At 39.7% G+C, this 25,300-nt stretch overlaps 1 protein-coding gene across 2 annotated transcripts in view; it reads right to left on the bottom strand.

Annotated features, from left to right (window-relative positions):
- Positions 1-8,750: 8,750 nt before the first annotated feature.
- Positions 8,751-25,300, bottom strand: part of MEGF9 (multiple EGF like domains 9) — a 119,646-nt gene continuing 103,096 nt past the window's right edge. For both annotated transcript variants that reach the window (XM_033237636.1, XM_033237637.1), the window contains 3 exons: positions 21,420-21,560; positions 16,559-16,828; positions 8,751-13,839 (listed from right to left, as the gene is read on the bottom strand). In XM_033237636.1, the coding sequence (XP_033093527.1) occupies positions 13,388-13,839; positions 16,559-16,828; positions 21,420-21,560 (863 nt within the window). In that variant the 3' untranslated portion in view covers positions 8,751-13,387. The remainder of the gene's footprint in view (positions 13,840-16,558; positions 16,829-21,419; positions 21,561-25,300) is intronic.

Below are 25,300 nucleotides of genomic sequence, written 5' to 3'. Positions count from 1 at the left end.
CCACGGCGCCCGGCCTTTGTCTGAGACAGAGTTTCGCTCTTGTCGCCCAGGCTGGAGCGCAATGGCACGATCTCGACTCACTGTAACTTCCACCTCCTGGGTTCAACAATTGTCCTGCCTCAGCTTACTGAGTAGCTGGGATTCCAAGCATGCACCACCATGCCCAGCTAATTTTTGTGTTTTTTAGTAGAGACAGGATTTCACCACGTTGGCCAAGCTCCTCTCAAACTCCTGACCTCAGGTGATCCACCAGCCTTGGCCTCCCAAAGTGCTTGGATTACAGGCGTGAGCCACCGCGCCCGGCCTCACTATTCTGTTTTCCCTCATTAAAGGTTTGCCTTCTCGGGCCGGTCATGGTGGCTCTGACCTATAATAACAAAACTTTGGGAGGCCAAAGCAGGAGGATTGCTTAAGCCCAGGAGTTCGAAACCAGCCTACTCAATATAGGGAGACCTCGTCTCTACAAAAAAAAATTAAAAATGAATGGAGCATGAGGTGGCCGCAATGGCTCACGCCTGTAATCCCAGCATTTTGGGAGGCCGAGGTGGGTAGATCACGTGAGGCCAGGAGTTCAAGATCAGCCTGGGTGACATGGCGAAACCCCATCTCTACTAAAAATACAAAAATCAGCTGTGCATAGCAGTGCATGCCTGTAGTCCCAGCTACTTGGGAAGCTGAGGCAGGAGGATCCCTTGAACCTGGGAAGCAGAGTTTGCAGTGAGCCAAGATCACACCACTGTACTCCATCCAGCCTGGGCAACAGAGTGAGATGCTGTATAAAAACAAACAAAAAATCATTTTTTCTTTCTTTCCTTTGTTTTGTGTCTGTGTGTGTGTGTGTTTTGTTTTGTTTTGTTTTGTTTTGAGACAGGGTCTCGCTCTGTCGTCCAGGCTAGAGTGCAGTGGTGCAATCACAACTCACTGCAGCCTCGACCTCCTGGGCTCCAGCGATCTTCCCGCCTCAGCCTCCCGAGTGACTGGTACTACAGGCACATGCCACCACACCCAGCTAATTTTAGTATTTTTTGTACAGATAGTATTTTGCCATGTCACCCAGACTGGTTTCAAACTCCTGGACTCAAGCTATTCTCCAGTCTCAGCCTCCCAAAGTACTAGGATTACAGGCATGAGCCACTATGCCCAGCCAAGATTTGTCTTTCAACAGTTTCTTGCGACTGGAATCATACAGTACATACTCTTGTGTCTGGCTTCTTTGGAGAGCAGGAACTTTTAATTCTATACCCTCTGGTCTGTTATAATGCCTGGCAGATGATAGGTGCTTAATAAATGTTGAGGAAAGAATGAATTAATAAATCTTAACCAGAATTAATTATCTTACTCTGAACACCCTTGTCTTCCCGCCAAATAGAATACAAGAATTAAAAAGGTCCTCACAGAGAACATTTAAACCTCTGGGATTTACCAGTGGAAAAACTGAGATCCAAATGGACTCAGTGGCCTGCCCAAGTTCACTCTACAAGTGCATAACAGAGCAGGAATAGACCCGAAATGGGCAGACTCCCAGGCCTGTGCTCTCCTCACTTCACAATACCCACTTCCCACCCATTTTCCGTAGGCAAATATGGCATTTCTTCATGGATCCCTATGGAATCAGAATGCCGACAAGATGTCACGTTGCCTCTTTCAGCCTCCTGTGGATGCCGTCCTGGCCCAAGATCACTCGGCGCTGAAAACACAGAAACAGCAGCAATTCAACTTAGGGAGGTTTCTCATTTCATTTCAAATATACCCAAAACCCAAGAGTAGCCTTACTCAAATACTGGGCTGTAGATTGGTTTTCTAGTCAGGAAGCAAACCAGCTGGTACCTGATTCAATTCTCCACTCACTAGAAATAGAAAAACATTGCATTTTTTGTAAAGTTTTTGTTAAAGACCTCTTTTTTTTTTTTTTTTTAAGATGGAGTTTCACTCTTGTTGCCCAGGTTGGAGTACAATGGCGTGATCTTGGCTCACTGCAACCTCTGTCTCCCGGGTTCAAGCGATTCTCCTGCCTCAGCCTCCCGGGTAGCTGGGATTACAGGTGCATTATCATCACACCCAGCTCATTTTTGTATTTTCAGTAGAGACGGGGTTTCACCATCTTGGCCAGGCTGGTCTTGAACTCCTGACCTCGTGATCCACCTGCCTCGGCCTCCCAAAGTGCCGGGATTACAGGCATGAGCCACCGTGTCCAGCCTAAAGACCTCTTAAATAATAGGGAGAGAGGAAGGGAACTATTCATTGTAGACCTTGCATGTGCTCCGATGCTTCACGTAAGGTTTTCACTTAACCTCTCTGCAGCCCTAAGAGGTCAGCATCAAGACCAGCCTGAGTGACAGGAAGAAACCCAATGTTTAGTAATAACTAAAAAGTTATTACTTTTATAGGTAATGGCAACAAGACAAAGAGCCGTCTATTAATTTGCCCAAGATCCTATAGTTGTAAGGCCTGCACTAGAACCCATATCTCTCTGCTTTTGAAATGGGAGAGTCCCCTGATCCCTCTCGCAGGACGTGTGAAGGCAAGTGTGGCTCACCTGTTTGGTCACTGCCGCTGCTCAAACCCCTGAGAGGAGGGGAAGCACACAGACGGACCGTTGCAGGAGCCCAGGTGGGCATGGGATACAGTGTTCCCTTTTAGCCCTCCTATCTCCGTGGACGGCTTGAGTGTTCACCAGCTCGGTGGACCCTCTGCCTTTTTGCAAGGGCAGAGGGCCAGTGTGATAGCTTTCTGTATTGTGAGCACAGGCTTGAAGGATGAATGTGGGGTTTTACTGAGCGGTGGAGGTGGTTTTTAGAGGGATGGATGGGGAGCTGGAAGGGGGGATGGAATAGGAAGATGATATTCCCCTGGATCCTGGCCATCCAGTGGCCAAACTCCTCTCTGACCACCCCCAGCCAAACTCCTCTGGGTGTTCAGATGTTCCTCCTCATCTCTCTTTCTCTGCTGCATCATTCTGCTGTTCATCCCCCTATCTCATCTCCTTGCCTGCTTGTCTGTTTCTGGAGCCTGGAGTTCGGGGTTTATATGGGTACAGGATAGGGGATGTGGTGGGCCAAAAGACAACCTTTTGGGCAGGAAAATAGAAATGCCTGTTCCTACTTAGGGCCGCAGGTCTCCAGGCTTGAGGGTGGGGCCTTTGCCGGGGACCGCCCTCTTCTACTCAGTATTTCCGTCTCCTGTCTGAATCATTTTCAACGCTGATGCTTTTTGTACTCTAAGCTATTATCTTTTAGAACCAAGAAAAATAGATTTTCTGTTAATGTTCTAGTATGCACCTTTTACTTAGACAGTAATATAAGAAAATAATCTATGTTGTTGGTTGCTGGGCAGCTCATAGCTAAACTGGGTGCCAATTGCTAACTTACCCTTTAGCCTAGGTTTTCTGGTATGTTTCTGCTTCCTCCTTAGTATACTTAACTGATACTTTAACTCTTAATTTAAAGGTTTAATGATCTCTACCTTTTAATACAAAAAGTTGAGATACAGATTATAAGTAAATAAAATTCTTTACCCAGGACAGTAAAATGAAAAGGACATTGAAACCTTTTCATTTTAACTGAAGGACATTCAAAATGTAACTGTTGCCAAATTCCTTGTTTTCAAATTTAGAGGCCTCTCCATTTCAGACAATTCCATTGGGGATTAATGGCCCATTGGAGTCTATACAATTTGCTTAATTACCCTAAAATTATTATCTTGACTAAAGCAGAATCTTCATAGACAACATTAATGTCTTTATCCTTGTCTGGAAGAATCTCATCTCTTTGCAAAAAATAGCTTCTTCAAATGAGGCTGGATAATCCCCCAAGCCATGGTGATTAAAGATAACAATGGCTCATTTAGAAAATGTTTTGGGGAAATTAAAAAGCTGAGATGAAGCCTGTTGGTTCTGCACACTAGTGAAAGTAAAGGCAGGAAGGGGATGGCACCAAAAGCATCCACATATTGGACTATGTTTGCTTCCTACTCAGTCAGCACAGGCCGCAGTGTTTGAGGACATGCAGTCAGGTCCAAAGGAATGAGCTTCATCAGCACCATTCAATTGAAGGGAATTTTGTGCTGTATGTTCCCGGGGTCACTCACAACCATTCCTACTTACAAGTGACTTGTTGCTTTCCAAAATAACAGTTTATTGGGATTTCAGTTTAAGTTTACACTAATTCAAAGCCTACAGACTGCAGTATACTTACACACCTTTACTGTACTTACGAGTGTAGAAACTGATACGGCTGATTCACTTATTCATTTACTAACATATAGGGAGGTCTGTGTGTGTCTCTGTGTGTGTGTGTGTGAGAGAGAGAGAGAGGAGAAAGAGAGAGAGAGAGAGAGAGAGAGAGAGACAGGGCCTCACTCTGTTGCCAAGGGCGAGTGCAGTGACAAGATCATGACTCACTGCAGCCTGGACCTTCTGGCCTTAGCTGGGCACAGTGGCTCATGCCTATAATCCCAGCACTTTGGGAGGCCGAGGCAGGAGGATCGCTTGGGCTCAGGAGTTCAAGACCAGCCCTGGCAGCATAGCAAGACTCTGTCTCTAAAAAAAATTTAAAATTATTTGGGTGTACTGGTGTCCACTTATAGTCCCTCCACTTGTAGTCCCAGCTACTCAGGAAGCTGAGGTGGGGGGAACATTTGTGCCTGAGAGGTCAAGGCTGCAGTGAGCCAAGGTCCCACCATTGTACTCCTGCCTGGGTAACAGAGTGAGACCCTCTCTCAAAACAAACAAACAAAACCCTCCTGGGCTAAACGTTTTAATCTTCTACTCTGTCGCCCAGGCTGGAGTGCAGTGGCCGGATCTCAGCTCACTGCAAGCTCTGCCTCCCGGGTTCACGCCATTCTCCTGCCTCAGCCTCCTGAGTAGCTGGGACTACAGGCGCCCGCCACCTCGCCTAGCTAGTTTTTTGTATTTTTTTAGTAGAGACGGGGTTTCACCGTGTTAGCCAGGATGGTCTCGATCTCCTGACCTCATGATCCGCCCGTCTCGGCCTCCCAAAGTGCTGGGATTACAGGCTTGAGCCACCGCGCCCGGCCAATGTTTCAATCTTCTAAACATACAGTTGCTTCCTCTGGCAACCAGCGCCCTCATCTTGAGGGGCTTTTCCAAAGTCACTTCATTAACTCAGGTGTGGTCAACAGGGGCTTACTATAAGTAACAAAAGTTATTCCTTTCACCTTTATCACCCTGGACATATTATAAGAGCCAGGGACAAAAACCAAATATAACATAAGATGCTACTACAGCTCTTATCATTTAGAAACTTGTACAAAAGTTTAAAAGCTCTGGTTAGGAGATAGACAAAAAACCAAAATATATATTTCTTTTGTTTGTTTGTTTTTGTTGTTGAGACAGGGTTTTGCTCTGTTGCCCAGGCTAGAGTGCAGTGGCGCAATCTCAGCTCACTGCAGCCTCCATCTCCTGGGTTCAAATGATTCTCCTGCCTCAGCCTCCTGAGTAGCTGGGATCACAGGCGTTCACCACCATGCCAGGCCATTTCTTTTTTGTGTGTTTTTAGTGGAGATAGGGTTTCGCCATGTTGGGCCGTGCTGGTCTCAAACTCCTGGCCACAAGTGATCCACCCACCTCGGCCTCCCAAAGTGCTGGGATTACAGGCATGAGCCACTGTGCCCAGCTTATATTTCTTATTATATCACAATATCACAAGAGAGTATCATCATCATCATCATCATCATCACTTTTATCATGAATGAATACTGGATTTTGTCAAATGCCTTTTGTACAGCTATTGAGGTAATCATTATATTATTTTTCTTTTTCAGCCTTTGTGAATTACACTGATTGATTTTTGAATGTTATACCAGACTTACATTTATGTGATAAACCCCAGTTGGTAATGAAGTACTATTTGTGTGTGTGTGTGTGTGTGTGTGTGTGAGACAGAGTCTTGCTCTGTCGCTCAGGCTGGAGTGCAGTGGTGCAGCCTCCACCTCCTGGGATCAAGCAGTTCTCCTGCCTCAGCCTCCCAAGTAGCTGGGATTACAGGCATGCGTCACAGCACCCGGCTAATTTTTGTATTTTTAGTAGAGACAGGGTTTCACCATCTTGGCCAGGCTGGTCTTGAACTCCTGACCTCAGGTGATCCACCGGCCTCAGCCTCCCAAAGTGCTGGGATTACAGGTGTGAGCCATCGTGCCGGCCTACATCTCTGTTCTTGAACATCTAGAATTTATCCCCAATTTTTGAAACTTCATACACCAGTCTGAAAAAAATTTGTGAAGTTTCTGCTTTTTAGGTCATTTCCTTATGAAGAATTCCTAGAAGTGGACTTATTGAAATAAAGACCAATTTACCAATTGTGCCAATTTACATTCAGTGGGAGGATTTTTATTGCTGAAAAATGAAGTAATAATCCTTCAATTAGTTGTTTATCCTTTGGGGGTCATGGATCCTTTGTTTTTTTTTTTGGAGATGGAGTCTTGCTCTGTCAACCAGGCTGGAGTGCACTGGCACGAACTCGGCTCACTGCAAACTCCGCCTCCCAGGTTCAAGCAATTCTCCTGCCTCAGTCCCCTGAGTAAGTGAGATCACAGGCGCCTGCCACCATACCTGGCTAATTTTTGTATTTTAGTAGAGATAGGGTTTCACCATGTTGGCCAGGCTGGTCTCAAACTCCTCACCTCAGGTGATCCACCCACCTCGGCCTCCGAAAATGCTGGGATTACAGGCGTGAGCCACCGCGCCAGGCAGATCATGGATCATTTTGAGACAATGATTAAAGTATGGGTCTTCTCTCCAGAAAAAAAGAAACACAATTGCATCAATAAACAAAACAGCATGAAATTTCAAGGGTTTCTCAGAACCTCTGAAGCCCATGTAAATTGACACCTCTCTTGAATAAGAAATATTATCCTATCCACTGAATAGAAGTTTTCTTGCCATACTTCAACAAATAAGTTCACATACAAACTCTTGTATTGTCAACTACCTTTTGTACATAAACCATCACTTACTGAGCACCCACAATGTGCCAGCAACATGCCAGATGCCAGAGGCAGAAGAATAAATGCTCCTGATTTCAAGGAATACAGAGTCCACTGGGAAAGGCACAAATTAACAAGTATTTATAATAAAATATGTGCAGTAGTAGAAGTATTCATTAGGCAAAATGGAGGTACAAATTTAAGAATTGATCAACTTTTCTTTATCAAAGGTTTGCAAAGAATGAATGAGCATTCTCAAGGATATTACAGGTAGGGGAAGCAGTACCAGCAAAGGGTGGAAGACATCATATAACCTGGCATATGTAGGAAATTGTATGAGTTTAACATAGTTAAATTGGAATAGTAATTAACATTGGAAGAGCTGAGACTTTTCCTTCCTTGGGTCAAAGACTAAAAGAACCAATACTGACATATACAATTTTAGCAGTTTGTCTGGCAACACAAAGGAAACCACAAAAGAAGATTTCCTCCCAAACACTCCTTTTATTACCCAAACCTACTCTTATTACATACAAAGAAAACATTTTGCCTGTTTTCTTTTGCAACTGTTTGAAGTGCAGTGTTCCATTCAACAGACAAGGTTTAAAATCTACTTATTATTAATACAAACAAGCAGCACATTGTGAATTTAACATTGTCTGATGGCTTTCATTTTGTACATAGAAGTACTAGAAAGCCTGTACAATTACTACAATAATTTCTCATAAAATTGCCTTGAAAGACTAACTTATAGGTAAAACTACAATTTTAACATTGATTTAGATAGAATGTTCATTTTCAGCCTGTCAATTAACACTTCTAATGCTATCATCTCATGAAAAACATTGTTTTTAATTCAGCTTAACTTTTAAAATATAAGTAAGCACACTGTTACTTTGAAGTTACTGACTTAATTATAATGGAGCATGTGGAATTTTAAAAAACATAGGTGTCTTATACGCCTATGGAAAATGAATAAACCAGTTTTGATAATGCCACCTTGCAAATGTCTTTACTTATTTGTATATATATATATACTTTCTCTTGAAAATGTAATTTGTTTAGATTTCTGCCATGCTTATTCTTTTCCCTTAATAACCAATTCATATACATCACAGAACCACATGTATAAACATAAGGTATTATTATAAAGTAATAAAACCTGTTTTCTTGTGTGGCTAGAAAAGAAAGAAAATATAAGAGTTTAAAAATTTAAATGTCAACCAACTGAAGTTGAACAAAACAATTTAAGTTTATAAAGCTCTCAGCACAAAGAAGTGCCTGACTTGTTTTTTCTTTTTTTTTTCAAATAAAGGAATCTCTCAGATGGCATCCCATTAAACACCATCTAGCTTTGTCAAAATACAGGTTCTTCAAGAGTAGCTTCAAATATTAAAAAGATGTACTCTTATTACAAGTTACCTAATAAATATGTAGAATATGGTTTCTCTTCAGATTTCTACCAAATAAAGGAAATTCTTTATATGTGTGACAAAGAAATCCAAAGTGAGCAAGTTTTCTCTATAAAATCCAATGAATCTCAGAGGGAATAGGCAAAAGCACAGACAATGTATGTTAATATATTTTCTTCTCAGGTTTTGTTTTGTTTTCCTCTAAGAGAAGGAATCTTCTTCATGGATTTTTTTTTCCCCAAGTAGAAAACATTATTTAAATGAACTTAAACAAAATGCATGGCCAATAAATGAAGGGTTCAAAGATTTTTAAGAAGTGGGCTGAAAATAAATGATCCTTGGCATGTATTTGAAGACATCAAACAACTCTGACCACAAAAAAGTAAACAACAAATCTACAATAGGTACAAATTATATACATTTATTTTTAATAATTTTAAATAACACTCTTGTATAAATTCTTTCATATATTCAAATCATACACAAATTTAGAAATGCATGATGAAGCCTAGTACAGCATATGTATGAGACACGTTTTTAAAGTTTGTGTTAGAATTTTAGTGACATAAATACAAGTTTAATGTTTCAGAAACATTCCCTAATTGCTCGGGCTATAATTTAATGTATTATAGAGTGCTTATGCCTAGCATTACAACTTGACTTTAAATCATTTAGCTTTTGGACTAACTTAGATCTGAAGCCCTGGGCTCACTTTCTAGGGCTGCTGCTGCAGTTATTGCATATGCATAAGTAACAAGAAAGATTCCCATATTGCCTTTGAGCAAACATCATTCAACCACTGACATTTTAATGATCCATAACCTTTGGTCCGTTTGATATTATTTGACTTCTTCAGATGTATGAGTGTATTCTTCCTGCCTTTCCCTTTGGCATAGACACTGGCTCAGGGTTAAACAGAAAAATGCACTAACCTTCCCTTACTCCCCCGCACACACCAAATTCATTTAAGCTCCCAAACTCCTTACTATCAAGAAGAGTATAACAGACCAAAGGTTCTTTGTGGATGAAGCCAGAAATGCTTTTCTTGCTGTAATAGGTTACACTGGGTTGCCTTTTACTTCTCTGAACTTTTTGTCAGAGACCTTGCCTTGAGATGTGGAAATTCAATTCCTACCCACCTAGCCCGAAATAAAGGAACCAGGTATGTTCATTTTAAGTGGTGTTACGTTCACCAAGCGTCCTAAAAAGTGTAGGACAAAAGTGAATGATCTAATAACCCTGTTCCAATCAAAGCTGTCAAGAGCATTCTCTACTCCCAAAACAGCACTTAAAGGGCTAACGATCCTGATGGCACTCAGCTGACCAAAATAAACTAGTAGGTCAGTGAGTATTGCTTTAATGGTCAATTTACCTGGGAATATTGGCGCTAGAGAATAGTGATATAATTTGAGGTGTCTACAAATGTTGTCTAAAAAACCTCTCTCCTCTCATCCCATGTTTTGTCTGTTCTCTTAAAATCTAGGTATCACTGGGAAGAGTAATGCACTAGGCCCACAGGACCTTAGTATTAATATAAATGAGCTTTAGTTTTCAAGTGTCATTTTTTTCTCTGTAACTGTAGAAATTCCATTAATAAAAGAACCCTGGGGGACAGAGGGTAGAGGGAATGAGAGGGAGTAAGGGAGGACGAGGACATACTTAACACCACCTAGGGCACCTAACCATCAGAAATGCACAGGCGTTGACTAAAATGAATTAATGAAGATAAAAGCATCGCTTAATGGCAGTATCTGTAATTTCCAAATAAGATTCACATCAGTGCTATCTTATTTAAAAATAAACACATTTCCAATCCTTACACAAACATTCTCCCAATATTAGACTTTCTTTTTGTTTTTCTTTTTTTTGAGATGGTGTCTTGCTCTGTCGCCCAGGCTGGAGTGAAATGGCGCCGTCTCGGCTCACTGCAACTTCTGCCTCCCGGGTTCAAGTGCTTCTCCTGCCTCAGCCTCCTGAGTAGCTGAGACTACAGGCACGTAGCACCACACCCAACTAATTTTTGTATTTTTAGTAGAGACGGGGTTTCGCCATGTTGACCAGGCTGGTCTTGAACTCCTGACCTCGTGATCCACCCGCCTCAGCCTACCAAAGTGCTGGGATCACAGGCGAGAGCCACCGCACCCAGCCCAATATTAGGCTTTCTGAAGGACAGATGGCATCCTGCTGCTGGATGCCACAGTTTATGGGGCTCATGCCTTTAGAGGAAAGAACATTGTGCAGTGCATCCCATACTAGTTTCCTAGACTGATTTCAGTGGTAGATCACTTCGTGATTGGTTTATATTTTTAAGCAAATTATTTCCAGAAGCAAAAAGCTGGAGACATTAGAGGATATTATTTAAAACAAATGTTAAGACTTTTTTTCCCATTGAGAAAAATTATAACCATAACCTAGGAGCCATTAACAAATATTTAAAGGTAAACTTCCTTTGTGATTCAATTTTTCAATACTTTTTAAGGTCTGTTTCAAGGAAATTTCTACATGGTCAAAATCCTCTTAGACTCCAACAAACCTCCTTTCTCTATTGGCTTAACTTCTGTTTAATAAATGTTCACTTCTCACTACCTTTAATCCTGACCTTTTTTGGGGGGTGGGGGGCGGTGTAACTGGGAGAAAGTTGGGTATGCCATTTTGCACAATTTCTTTGAATTGTGCACTCTGTACACACATATGCAGCAACTGCTAGGGAAAGCAAGTTTTCCCTCCCTGCGTGAAAGGTGAGTTCACCTTAATGAAGCACAAAACTGGCAGTTTTGTTTTCTAATCACTAACACTAGCTTCAGATAGTAAATCTTCCTGTGTTCATTTCGCTAAGTGCTTCATGGTTGTATGGCCCTGGATTGCTCCTGATATTTAAAAAAAATAAAAAACATCCACAAGTAGAACTCTTCCTCCTAGCTTTCCTGTGTCCATGGCTAGGCAATTTCTGCATATAGTTGAAAAAACATGTGCTTTAGAGTTAGGAGCCCTGATTCCAAGCCTAATAATGACATACATTGTATAGCCTTGAACAAGACATTTAGCTCCTCTGTGCCTCAGTCTTTTCATCTATAAAATGGGGAGAACAATTACTTCCTCAGGGAGCTATGGTGTGGAAGAGAGGACACACATATGGAAAAGTGCTTTGCAAACTACAAAGGGCTATAGAAAAACTAAATAGTTTTCATATAATGTAATATAATGTAACCTCTATTCTTCTGAGCAATGGTGAAATATGCAAAGCACCCTCAGATTACCAGAAGTAGATTATTTGCTTGTACTCCCTCCAGAACATTATCTCCAAACCCTGAGAACAACTTAGGGGTCTCCTACAAAGGGATGACCAAGTTCTAGGTTTTTCTCTAGGGAAGTTAGGCAAAGGGGTCAGCTTGGATTTCCTAGGTCTAATCTAATAAGAAGTTTTTATTTTTCTTCTAACCACTTCACAGTTCACTGTTCCTCCTAGCAAGTTATATTTGACTTCTGACCACCTTTCCCACCCACCTTGCTTAACCCAAAATGTCAAAATCATAATAAATGAGAGCAACAGTAGTTAGCCTCTAGGAAAAAAACTGCATCAAAAAGCAAGAACTAACTATACACCCATCTACAAAGCTACCCACTAATCAGACAGGAAGACGACGGGAGAACTACAGCACTGCAGGGAGATGGCACATACCTCATGGCAAATGAGTGACAGGCTATGTTCACATGTAGGAGATTTTTTATTTGGGGTGGGGGAGAGATTATAAATATTTCACAGGCATGAAAACTACAGATCCCAAGTAATATGATGGCTTTTCTCTTGGAACTAAAATATTTCTATCCTTTGGAAGACTATCTTTTACATTCAAGAAAAACATTTTTTAATGAGGATATGTTTTATATTAATCTATGTAAAATATATAGGGTAGCTAGTGTCTACTTAGATTAATGTTTTTGGAGAATGCATCCTATGTCCCAGCTTAATGATTATTGACTTCAAAATCTATTGCTTGAATCATAGTAAGTCAAAGAGCATATAACTCTACTTTTAGACTGAGAAAGGAAAGAAAGATTAGAAACATTCGACCTCTTATAAATTTCAGCAATGTCCTCAAGAGGGACTAAAAATGACTGATGCTCACCAGAGTCCCAGCTCTAGCAATATTGCCATCTATTTTACAGTATTTTAAGCAATCCCCATATTTTTCTTTTTACAACACCATTAACTGCTGTACAAATAAATTCCAGATGATAAAATATGACATGATTTTTTTTACAAATAGATACAATGTTGACCAGATATGCTACATTAACTATGTACACCTTATTTCTCTAGAGGCAGGAATATTCCTTACTTTTAGACAACTGATCATTTACACTGAGACCCTGAGGAGGACCATCAGCCTCCTGCTCCCCAATGAAGCTTATCCTTCCTCCACTAGAAGCTTATCCTGTGCTTTCATCTCATCACTGAGCAAGAATCCTAGGAGGAAAAAACCAAGCCCTTCTGAAGATCATGGGACTTTTCTATCCCTATTCTAGAAACTATCAAGATTATTTATTGTGATACAGCCTAGAAACCAGCTTTTCCTCAATGATGTCCTTTCATATAGTAAAATGAATATAATCCCTGACACTGGTTTTAAAAAAATGTTTCAGGAATGGAGATGAAGTCTTCCAGCAGTCTTTTCCCCCTCCACATCTATCATCTTGTTACCACTGGCTTGGTGAACACTTCCCCAGGAGTCTATCTGGAGGTCAAAGTGGTTTTGGGCTGCACTATGGGGTTCAGCCTTTCCATACTCCCACGTGGTTTGGTACAAAAATATACTTTACTTCAAGTCCTAATGACAGTGAATGCTTCAGATCTTCATGGGAAAACTAAGAGCAATAGATAGGCTAAGCGCATTACAAATTTGTACCTGAATATTTCAGATGCACTATTTGCCTTTGCTTTCTCAGCAAACTCTAGCCAGGCTTTGTCTGGCCCAGGGGCTGATGCTTATGAGCACTGTGGTTTAACAATTCAGGAGAATATTTCTAGCTCCTTAGGCTTTGTAGTTATGTATGGGCGTCGTCAGGGTCAGTTGCCCATTGGGAGCCACTTCATTGCCATCATCTTCCAACAATCCCGAAACATCTGCATTGGGAATGCTGTCATGGTAGCTGCTGAAACTGATATTGTCTTCTTTCAGCTCGATGGTCCAAAAGGGGGCATTGAGTTTCCGGTTTTGGTACTCACGGTACATATATACAGCCCCCACAAATCCCATTAGCAGCACCACAACAATGATGATGACTGTCAGAATGATGATGTTAAACTGGGTCCATGATACATCAGCTAAAGCTGAAGTGCTGTTTTCAGAAGTGCTTACTGAAAAGACAGTCTGCAGGGTTGTAGGGGTAAAAGTACTATTTATAACAGGGGTGGGCACTGATGTGGTCAAAGAGGCATTGGAAACCAAAATGGTAGAACCTTCAGGTGTTGGAACAATAACTTCTGAAAATAAAAACAGAGAATGAAATGTAAAAGACAAAATTATCTAGTTTTGAGAAACAATAAAAGAAATACACATGGGAGTGAATGTTGATGTAGGATGTTGACATGATATTCTGCTTTAAGATAATGCAAGTTAAAAATAATTTTTAAAGAAATATAGTGATAAGGGTAAGAATCAGGGTCTATAAAGCTAGATTATTACATCTATGGCTGTTTTCCAATATGTATAATATCTACATTAAAATCTTTGAGTCGGGTGTGGTGGCTCACACCTGTAATCCCAGCACATTAGGAGGCCAAGGCGGATGGATCAAGAGTTCAGGAGTTCAAGACCAGCCTGGCCAAGATGGTGAAACTCTGTCTCTACTGAAAATACAAAAATTAGCTGGGCGTGGTGGCAGGCACCTGTAATCCCAGCTATTCGAGAGGCTGAGGTAGAGAATTGTTTGAACCCGGGAGGCGGAGGTTGCAGTGAACTGAGATTGTGCCACTGCACGCCAGCCTGGGTGACAGAGCAAGACTCTGTCTCAAAAAAAAAAAAAAAAAAAAAACTTGGGAAAATTCCAGTGGAGTTTTCCATTCTTATTTACTCTTAGATAAAATCATACAAATTCCTGCAAAGGCAGTAAATTTGTCACTACTGAGTTCTAAATCACATAGTTAAAGTGACAGGGGTATATGGCAATCATTTGAACAAAAATAAGTCTAGGCCGGGCGCGGTGGCTCAAGCCTGTAATCCCAGCACTTTGGGAGGCTGAGACGGGCGGATCACGAGGTCAGGAGATCGAGACCACCCTGGCTAACACGGTGAAACCCCGTCTCTACTAAAAAATACAAAAAACTAGCCGGGTGAGGTGGCGGGCGCCCGTAGTCCCAGCTGCTTGGGAGGCTGAGGCAGGAGAATGGCGTGAACCCAGGAGGCGGAGCTTGCAGTGAGCTGAGACCCGGCCACGGCACTCCAGCCTGGGCGGCAGAGCGAGACTCCGTCTCAAAAAAAAAAAAAAAAAAAAAAAAAGTCTAACAAGTCTGATGGCATTTCATAAAGGTAAAATAATTATCTGCAAAGGAGGTGTAGGCAAAACTGTACCTCGAGTTATGTCTGAAAAACAAATTTTAAATGTCCGAGGCTGATGTCAGCCAAGAGAGAAAACAGCTTTCCTTAATTCCACATGTAGGAATTCTTCCTTTGTGTAGATTACAACTACTTTATAATTTAGGTACTATACTTTGTATGTCTAATGGCAGCATAGTTTGGTGGAAGGACTAAAGGCTTTGGAATCAAATAGAAGTGTGTGGCTATACATAAGTAAATTTTTTTAAAGCTCAATTTCCTTATCTGTAAAATGTGAATAACATCAACTTTGCAGAGTTCTTGGGAAGGATTAAATGAAATAATGTACCACACACATTATCACATTTAATGCTTGGCATATAGCAGGTACTCAATAAAATTATTACTATTATTATTATAATTCTTCACCACAAAAGCCATATCAACTTATTCTAAAAAGAGGCAAAGTTTATACATATTACTTAATAGCTAATAAGAAAAATCATCAGTCCTGTCAGTTAACTATGGACAAAGTGTGCCTCCCAAATAGGTAACAGAACTGAGTAGTGGGATCTCTAGCTAGTAATAGGGTTCAATCTGAATCTTTTTGTCTTAATCACAACAGGATCAAGATATCAAGAAAATGGCAGAAAGATGACACTTGCCACAGACCAACTGCTCATCAGCCTCGTGTTCAGAATGTTAGTATATCAAAGAGTGGTTTGTAGAACAGCATGGTCCAATCTCTCTGTGACCTAATAAACCCTCAATATCCCTAACTCATCCTGAATTTATAATCATTAATTTTTAAAATTAATCTTTACTGAGCTTACCTGTAAGAAATATTTTGCCGGCCGGGCGCGGTGGCTCAAGCCTGTAATCCCAGCACTTTGGGAGGCCGAGACGGGCGGATCACGAGGTCAGGAGATCGAGACCATCCTGGCTAACACGGTGAAACCCCGTCTCTACTAAAAAATACAAAAAACTAGCCGGGTGAGGTGGCGGACCCATGTAGTCCCAGCTACTCGGGAGGCTGAGGCAGGAGAATGGCGTAAACCTGGGAGGTGGAGCTTGCAGTGAGCTGAGATCCGGCCACTGCACTCCAGCCTGGGTGACAGAGCAAGACTCCGTCTCAAAAAAAAAAAATTTGCCATGTGAATAAGTTTGCTTTTAAAAATCAAAAGGAATATTACTATTTCCTCCTTTGTACATGGGGGAAACTTAGGCCCAAAGTTAGGACAGATGCTAGAATGAACTCCAGCTTCTTAGCTGGAACTTCTAACCAGATTAGATGTCCCTACTTCAAAAGACCTTTGATGATCCCTCAAAGTGATGAGAATAAAGGAAGCAAAGAATAAAAGAAATGATAGGATTCTTAAATTATTAACATAAAAATAAAAATAGATGAAGAGAAAAATGTGAGAACATTTTGTCTCACTCTCGCAACGACTTTGTCTTGGTCCTCAAATTTCTGGAGTTGACTGTGGAGTGTCAGAAGAGCAGCAGGAATGGAAGGAAACCTCTTTAGGCAAATATCTATCAAAATCTATTTCCAGAAACTCCTCTGGTAGAGTTGGAAGGTTTTACAAAGCCTTCCATTTTTCACTGCTGAAATTTTCACTGCTAGGTTTAGATATCAAATTTACAATCACTTAGATGAAGTTTTACCTTTCTTGATGCAATTTCCCTCGAGGTCTTGAACAAAACCTTCTAGGCAGTTCTCACACCAAAACCCAGTGGTGTTATGGAGGCAGTTGATGCACTCACCACTCTCTGGCTTACAAATCTTTGGAGTTTTAACTGGGTCCACATGGCCATGACATTGGCACTTTCTACAGATGCTGTCAAAATTGTAATAGCCATTTTCACATTTATTGCAGTTCGGGCCCATGTAACCATCTTTACACTGGTCACATTCAGGTTCCAATTCACTCGATTCTAAAAGAGAGAATGCCAAAATAGTTTAGTACAGTCGGAAGCTACAATTAAAAATGCAAAACAACAACTAGTCCTTAGAAAGATTTATAACCCCAGAACTTTGGAGGCCAAGTGGAAGGATCGCTTGAGCCCAGGAGTTTGAGACCAGCCTGGGCAACATAGTGAGACCCTGTCTCTAATTTTTAAAAAAAGTTTTATAAACCTTCCCTACTGTCTCCTCTCTAGAGACATATAATAATCTCTATTAATTAATTAAACTAAAAATCTATAATCTATTTACTAATTTTCCAGCTTATTGTAGGAATGATGGGGCCATTCAGAGAACCTATTCAGGTAGAGAGCAAAATAAACAGGCTTACAAAAGGAGTCTGACTGATTATGATGGGTTGGCACTCTCATAACTGTGCTATTCCCTTCTTTTTATAGATGACAGAATGGATAAAATACTGTTTTAACAAAAACTTCCTGCATCCCTCCCATACTTAAATGTTGGTACTCTGCAGACTTCTACTCTTGGTTTCTTTCTCTTCTCTGCTCATTTTCCATGGGTGGACTCATCCACTGACATCATCAACAATTCCAACATGTGTATCTCTAGTCTACATCTCTGTCCTAAATTCCAAACTATATGCTAACTTCCTGTACACCTGGATCCACAAACAGCTCAAACTTAACGTGTACAACACTGTCCTCAGTATCTTCCCTTCCTGAGTCCTGTCTTCCTCCAATGTTCCCTATATCTCAGTGAATGGTACCAACATCTACCCACTTGCATAAGCCAAAACACTGAGAATCATCTCTCAATCCTCCTTCTCCCTATGTCTCTTCCAAGCAGTTATCAATTCATATCAACTGTACCTGATTAAAGTCTTTCCAATCCACGGATGTCTCTTTTCATTCCCACTGGAGTGATCTTAGATTAAGCCTTCATCATTTCTCACCTAAATTATTGTAGCTACTTCCTCATGGTTCTTTTTATCACAATGCACCCCTACATTCACTTTGAACTTCAGAGTAAATAAGAACATGTTACTTCTCTAGAGAAATCTCTTCAATGGCTCCCTGACTCCTTCAGGATTAAGTGAAAATGTAACAGAATTTTTAGTACCTTTCATAATCTCACCTCTGCCTACTTCTCTCAACTTTTCTCTCTTCACTTCACACTCCACCACCCGCTAAGGTTCAGGCACATTAAATGGCTTAAGAGAACTCCCAAAAACTGCCTGCTTTCTTTTCTCTGAGATTTTGTACATACTGCTTTCTCTGCATGGGACATCCTCTTGTCTCTCTATTTCTAGTTCAGTTAGCAAATTCAATCTATAGAAATTAACTCAGATATTACTTCTTCTCAGAAGCACAAAAGTTTTCCTTGATTTCCTCAGTTTGGGATAGGGTTAGTCTATGCTTAACTGTAACACATGTCATTTGAAATTGTAATTACCTAATTACTTGTGTGTTTCTCCCATTAAACTATGAGCTACTTGACATTTTTCTGTCTTTATCACTAATGTTTAGCACAGTGCCTAAAACACAGCATGTGTTCAATATATATATACTGAGTAATTTCACCTTAGGCAGTAGGAACATAACAACTCATACCTATCTGCTTCTTTTTTATTCTTCATAGGATTTCAATTCTGGATTCTTCACTATATGTAATAAATAATTTTTATTAATGAACAAATCATCTTTTAAATCTGCTAGATAGATCTTTTCTTAGAATTTACTATTATAATTACACTAACAGGATCACCCTGTTATCTAAACACAGACTAATGTTATTATAGCAGGAATACTTTACAGTGGTCATGGAACTTGTGGTAATGAATCATATTTCTGATGCTCTTTATGAAAAACAAATTCCTTTCATCTTTCACTTTTAAAAATGGCTTTGAGATATAATTTATATACTGTAACATTCAACCATTAAAAGCATACAATTCAATGGTTTGTATATTCCCAGAGTGTGCAATTGATAAAGAATTCTAACTTACCACTTACAATCCTAGTTGGTAGTGTGACCTCAAGTAAGTTACTAAACTCTGAGCCTCAGCTTTCCATATTTCAAATAAGGGAATTAAACCAGAAATACGTAGGTTACTTTTAGCAATAAAAGGTGGCAGCTGAATTATTCACAACCCATGCAAACAACAATATACAGGAAAAGAATAATTAGTGAAAAGGCATATACTCCTTGTTCTCAATGAAGTTATAGCTTACAACAGTACCATATTTTACAGCATTTTTGTACTTCAACAACTATAGCAACAATAACTAATCTAAAGAATTCCTGATGAAATAGATTGAAGGACTGAAATTAAGGTTTGTGAAAGTCTTTCATGCCTGTCACGGGCAGACCAACTGGACCTCAAACATGACATTCAATGTGCCTGCCTCATATTTCACTCCTTCTGCCTTATACTTTGTTTCTGCCATTCCTAAGTAGTTTCTTGATCAAATCGGCTGTTTTAAGATTTCTGTACCATTGTTCCTATTGATCTTTTTATCTGAAATGTCCTTCCTTCTCCTGTCTACCTGCTAAATGCAGACTCCATCACAAGACTCAGCTTTTATGTCATATCCTCTCTGAAGCTATTGCTGATATTCCCCCACTCCAGGTAAAGTAATTATTCCCTCTTGGTGCATCCACTGTACATAAATACATGATATTGCACTGCAGTACGAGAGTTTGAGGGAGAGGATAATTTCCTACTGGGAGATACAGAGAAGTCTTTATGAAGCAGGTAACACTTGAACTGGGCCTTGCTGGGAAGGTCACCAAAAAGCAAGCAAAAAATTAAACTACAAAATAGAAAAAATATTTATAAATCACATATCTGTTAAGGGACTTGTATCTAGAACATATAAAGAATTATTTCAACTCAATGGTAACAAGATAAGTAATCCAAACTTTAAATGGGCAAAGGATCTGAACAGACATTTCTCTAAATATATAAATGACCAATAAGCACATAACTAGCCATCAGGAACATGCAACTTAAAATCACAGTGGAATATCACTTCATATCTACTAGAATGGCTATAATTATATAAAGGCAGATAGTAAGTGTTGGTGAAGCTGTGGAAAATTTGGAACCTACATACAGGGTTGGTAAGAATGAGAATGTAAAATGGTGTACTCATTTTGGAAGAGAGCCTGACAGTTCCTCAAATGGATAAACATAGTTACTACATGACCCAGGAATTCCACTCCTAGGTATATACTGAAGATAAATGAAAATGTATGTACACACAAAAACATGTATACAAATGTTCACAGCAGCATTATTTGTAATAGCCAGAAACTGGAAACAACACGAATGTCTATCAATTGAAGAACAGATAAATGAAATGGGGTATAACACAATAAAATATTATTTAGTAACAAAAAGGAATGAAGTATTGGACATGTTATAACATGAATGAACCGAAAATACTATGCTAAGTGAAAAAAGCCAGACACACAAGGCCATATATTGTATGACTTCATTTATATGAAATGTTCAGAATGGGCAAATCCATAGAGCAGAAAAAGCAGGTTAGTAGTTGCCTAAGGCCAGACAAAAAGGGAGTAATTGCTAATGATTCTAGGATTGTTTTTTAGGTCCTTTTGATGGGGGAGGTGATGAAAATTTCTAAAATTCATTGTGGTCATTGTTGCACAACTTTGAGACTATGTACTAAAAAAACTGAATTTTGCGTCTTTTTTTTTTTTTTTTTTTTGAGACGGAGTCTGGCTCTGTCACCCAGGCTGGAGTGCAGTGGCGGGATCTCGGCTCACTGCAAGCTCCGCCTCCCGGGTTCACGCCATTCTCCCGCCTCAGCCTCCTGAGTAGCGGGGACTACAGGCGCCACCACCTCACCCGGCTAGTTTTTTGTATTTTTAGTAGAGACGGGGTTTCACCGTGTTAGCCAGGATGGTCTCGATCTCCTGACCTTGTGATCCGCCCGCCTCGGCCTCCCAAAGTGCTGGGATTACAGGCATGAGCCACCGCGCCCGGCCAGCGTCTTAAATAAATTGTATGAAATGTGAATTATAGCTCAAGAAAGTTATTATTTAAACAGACAGGGAGAAAGAAAGGAAGGGAGGAAAGAATTCAAACCAGCACCACCCAGCTAAGCTGCTTCTAAAGCCCTAGTGAAAATATGTGAAATAATGAATGCTTATTGTTTTAAGTCACTAAATTTTAAGGTAATTGGTTATTTAGCAATAGATAATATATACATCAGTATTAAAAGATTCAACTATATTTATTAGATTGCCATATAGACACAATTAGTCAACATTATTTGGTATCTAGGAGGAACTAATTAGTAAATGTTACCTTGAAATAGGTGAGCAAAAGTTGCTCAGTCTTGAAGTTCCTGTATTAACTCATTGTGCAGGTTTTTAGACACTTTAAGTCTCATTCACATATATATATTTGGATTAGATTATAAATTTCTGGAAAGGAAAACTTTTGCTGATTTTTTAACTCCCTTTCACCTATGGCATCCAGAACTTTATTCATCAATGCAATGTACACCTATTGATAACTGATTCACTGATTTTTTTTCCCCTCTAAAATGAAGAGTTAGAGAAAAGCCTTACTTATAGAGCAGCTGCCTGTAGATGTCACTGCTGAACAAGGGCAGCGAAGACATTCTTTAGTGGCATCGGGACTCTGATAAAATCCTTCTTTACACTCTTCACAGTGATTTCCTTTGCTATTCTGGCAGTTTAAACAAGCACCTAAAAGAAGCAAATTAATTTTAAAAGTTAAAGATTTACCTTGAAAGTCCAGTAACTTTCAAAAATCATGCCTGCAACAAAAAGATCGTAAGAAAAAGAAAAACTAATAGGGGTTGATAGAGTTAATTTCTACCCCACCTGATTTCTATACTGCCCATGCCTATGAATTGTGTCCCCTACTGGTTTGTAAACTCCTTAGGAAAAGGTGGGATACAGGATTAGTGGCTCAGGAAACCCTTGCTGGTTGATCTGATTACATACCAAAAGTAGGCCAACTATACACCAAGGAAAAAATAAAAACAATCCAAATACATATTAATAGAAGAAACTGTGGCATTTTCATAAGTGAACTAATCATACATGCATGAACATGCATAAATCTCTTTTTTTAGAGATGGGGCCTCCCAAGTGGCTGGGACTATAGGAGCATGCCATTACACCTGGCTAATTTTTAAATTATTTGTAGAAACAGGATTTCGCTGTGTTGCCCAGGCTGATATTGAACTCCCAGCCTCCAATGCTTCTCCTGCATCAGCCTCCCAAAGTTTTGGGATTACAGGCGTGAGCCATTAGATTAGCCACACAGCTTAAATCTTATAAAGAATGTAGGCTGAAAAGCAAATTGGAGAATAACACATACAGAAAGAGAATACTTATTAAAATTTAAAAACCACACTAAGCACGCTAAGCAAATGGATACTAACCAGATGGACATAAATATGAGGTAAAAATTCAAATGTGGATTTCCAGGGTATAGGGGAATTTTATACTCCACTTGTCTCTGTGGAGGGAGGGGGGTAAGACAGGACTAGGGAGGAAAAGAGGACCTCAACTTTATTTGAAATTTTCTATTTCAAAGATGTAACTATATACATATATGTATAAATATGAAGTAAAATGTCAAAATGTTAATCTTTATTATTAATAATCTGGGTGTGAGTGCATAGGTATTTGCTATATTATTCTCCATAGCTTTATATATTTAAAAATTTAAAGTAAAAATAAAAACAATTAATAAAGAAAAGAAAAAAAAGCAGCAAATTTAGGTTTTGTAATAATACTCCCTTGGCACTCTATGAATAAGGATGTTCTACAGACATGGAAGCAGCATAACATCTGAAAACAGGAAATGAGAAAGTGTAGCGTAATTTACATTCCTTCCTTATGGGGCCACCAAGATTCAAAGGGACACTTAGAACTACTACTATGGAAATTAGTGAGTAAACTCAACATAGAGATCTAGGAAGATAATGACATTTTACAAAGTAAACTAACTACAGTTCAATGCTAAAACTATTCATAAAGTCTTGATTTTATGAATAGTTTTTCCTTACTAGTAGAAATATTTTTAAAAAGGGAGAGAGAATAAGGCTGTGGAATAAAATGGTCTCACAACTGAAGCAAAACTTGAAAAAAACAAAATAATGAAAATGTCATCAACCTACATGTTAATCTCAATTTTTTTTTTTTTTTTTTTGAGACGGAGCTCACTCTGTGGCTCAGGTTAGAGTGCAGTGGCATGATTTCTGCTTACCGCTCACTGCAACCTCTGCCTTCAGGTTCAAGTGATTCTCCTGCCTCAACTTCCCGAGTACCTGGGATTACAGGAGCGTGTCACCACGCCCGGCTAATTTTTGTATTTTAGTAGAGACAGGGTTTTCACTATGTTGGCCAGGCTGGTCTTGAGCTTCTGACCTCAAGTGATGCACCCATGTAGGCCTCCCTAAGGGTAAATCTCAATTCTTAACTGACTACAGCAAAATTCCCGCAAACTTCATGAATTTATTGTGAAAGATATCTTCAAAAGTTTGCTATATGAACACTTAACATTAAATCAAACTTGTATGTAAATATCATTGCTTTCAATCATGTAATTTTAAAGGCCTGATAGTGTTGATGATTTTTTCCCACATATAACAAAGTAGTATATACTCATGCTGTGGTAGACACTTTAGGTACTGGCTTCTTTCCAGATCTTCCTATATCATGATCTCTCTTTAGCTATGTATCTTTGTGACAATAAAAACAGCTGAAAAATACATACTAGGAAACTGGAGTTTTGCTCTAAAAATAAAATAATTTTAAAAGTTAAATTGTTCCTCAGGTTGGACACGTCAAAATCTGCATTATGTGTGAAATCTGTCTACCTACTCTCCCCCTATTAAAAATGTTCAATACAAAGAATTTTTAAGAGAAAAAGTTCTGATAAAGTGCTAAGCTTTAATATAAAAATACCTGGAAAAAAAAAAAGCTAATAGTTCTGTAATAAAATTTGCATGTTCAGGGTAAGATGCAGTCCAAAAGTAAGTCCTTTGTGCATAACTGATGTGATAAGAAAAGGTCATGTTGCTACCCTTTATATATATATATATTAAGGGTATATATATATGCCAGGCGTGGTGGCTCATGCCTGTAATCCCAGCACTTTGGGAGGCCGAGGCAGGCGGATCACCTGAGGTCAGGAGTTCGAGACCAGCCTGACCAACATGGTGAAACCCTGTCTCTATTAAAAATGCAAAATTAGTCAGGTGTGGTGGTTGCATGCCTGTAATCCCAGTTACTCAGAAGGATGAAACAGGAGAATCACTTGAACCTGGAAAGCAGAGGTTGCAATGAGCCAAGATTGCACAATTGCACTCCAGCCTGGGCAACAGAGTGAAATTCCTTCCCAAAAAAAAAAAATATATATATATATATAAGTCACATACTTGTAACACTTTACTCCTACAGTGCTACTGGGCTTACATGCTTATTATTTCGGGGCTTTTTACTATTCTAAATAAGACTCCACATGTCTGTGACTACCACAATATAATTCTACTCTCTTAAGCCATTTATACCAGAATATTTTTTCCAGAAGAATTTTTTATTTCTGTTTGTTTTTTGCCATACCCTGCAATGAGAAATCAATGAGTGAAAAAAAAACCTTACATGGTAAACAATGCTATCTCAAAAGTAAAAATGAAAGCAAGTATAAGTATAAAATTTAGCCCAACACAGTGGCTCAAACCTGTAATCCCAGCACTTTGGGAGGTCAACGCAGGTAGATCGCTTGAGCCCTGGAGTTTGGGACCAGCCCGGGCAACAGGGAAAAACCTTGTCTCTACAAAAAATACAAAAATTAGCTGGGTGTGGTGGTGCATGCCTGTAGTCCCAGCTACTCGGGAGGCTGAGGTGGGAGGATCGCTTGAGTCTGGAAGGTTGAGGCTGTAGTGAGCTATGATCATGCCACTGCACTCCAGCCTGGGAAACAGAGTGAGACCCTGTCTCAGAAGAAAAAAAAAATAAATTAAAAAAAGGATAAAATTCATTGATTCTTAAATATTCACCACTGTTTACATTGCTTTACGGTGCATGTACCTTAAGTACAACTATAGAGAAAGAAAACTAATAAAGATAGGCCAGCCATAAATAACCAAAGTGTTAACAACGGTTGTGAGAGGCAATAGCCCTTTCAGTGTTCTCCCTCTCTAGTCTTCAAATCATCTCTAGTATACATGCATCACTTTTATTTTTTATCTTGATTTTTCTTATTGTAAAATAACACACTGTAAAACATATCACAAACACATTGTAAAATATTTCAAGAACTCAAGCAATTTGAAACACTTCATATATATATTTAAGAATTATTGGCCGGGCGCGGTGGCTCAAGCCTGTAATCCCAGCACTTTGGGAGGCCGAGACGGGCGGATCACGAGGTCAGGAGATCGAGACCATCCTGGCTAACACGGTGAAAC

Source organism: Trachypithecus francoisi, unplaced genomic scaffold (assembly GCF_009764315.1).
Source record: "Trachypithecus francoisi isolate TF-2019V2 unplaced genomic scaffold, Tfra_2.0 Lachesis_group16, whole genome shotgun sequence".
Taxonomy (NCBI): Eukaryota; Metazoa; Chordata; class Mammalia; order Primates; family Cercopithecidae; genus Trachypithecus; species Trachypithecus francoisi.
This window is presented reverse-complemented; position numbering and strand designations above follow the sequence as displayed.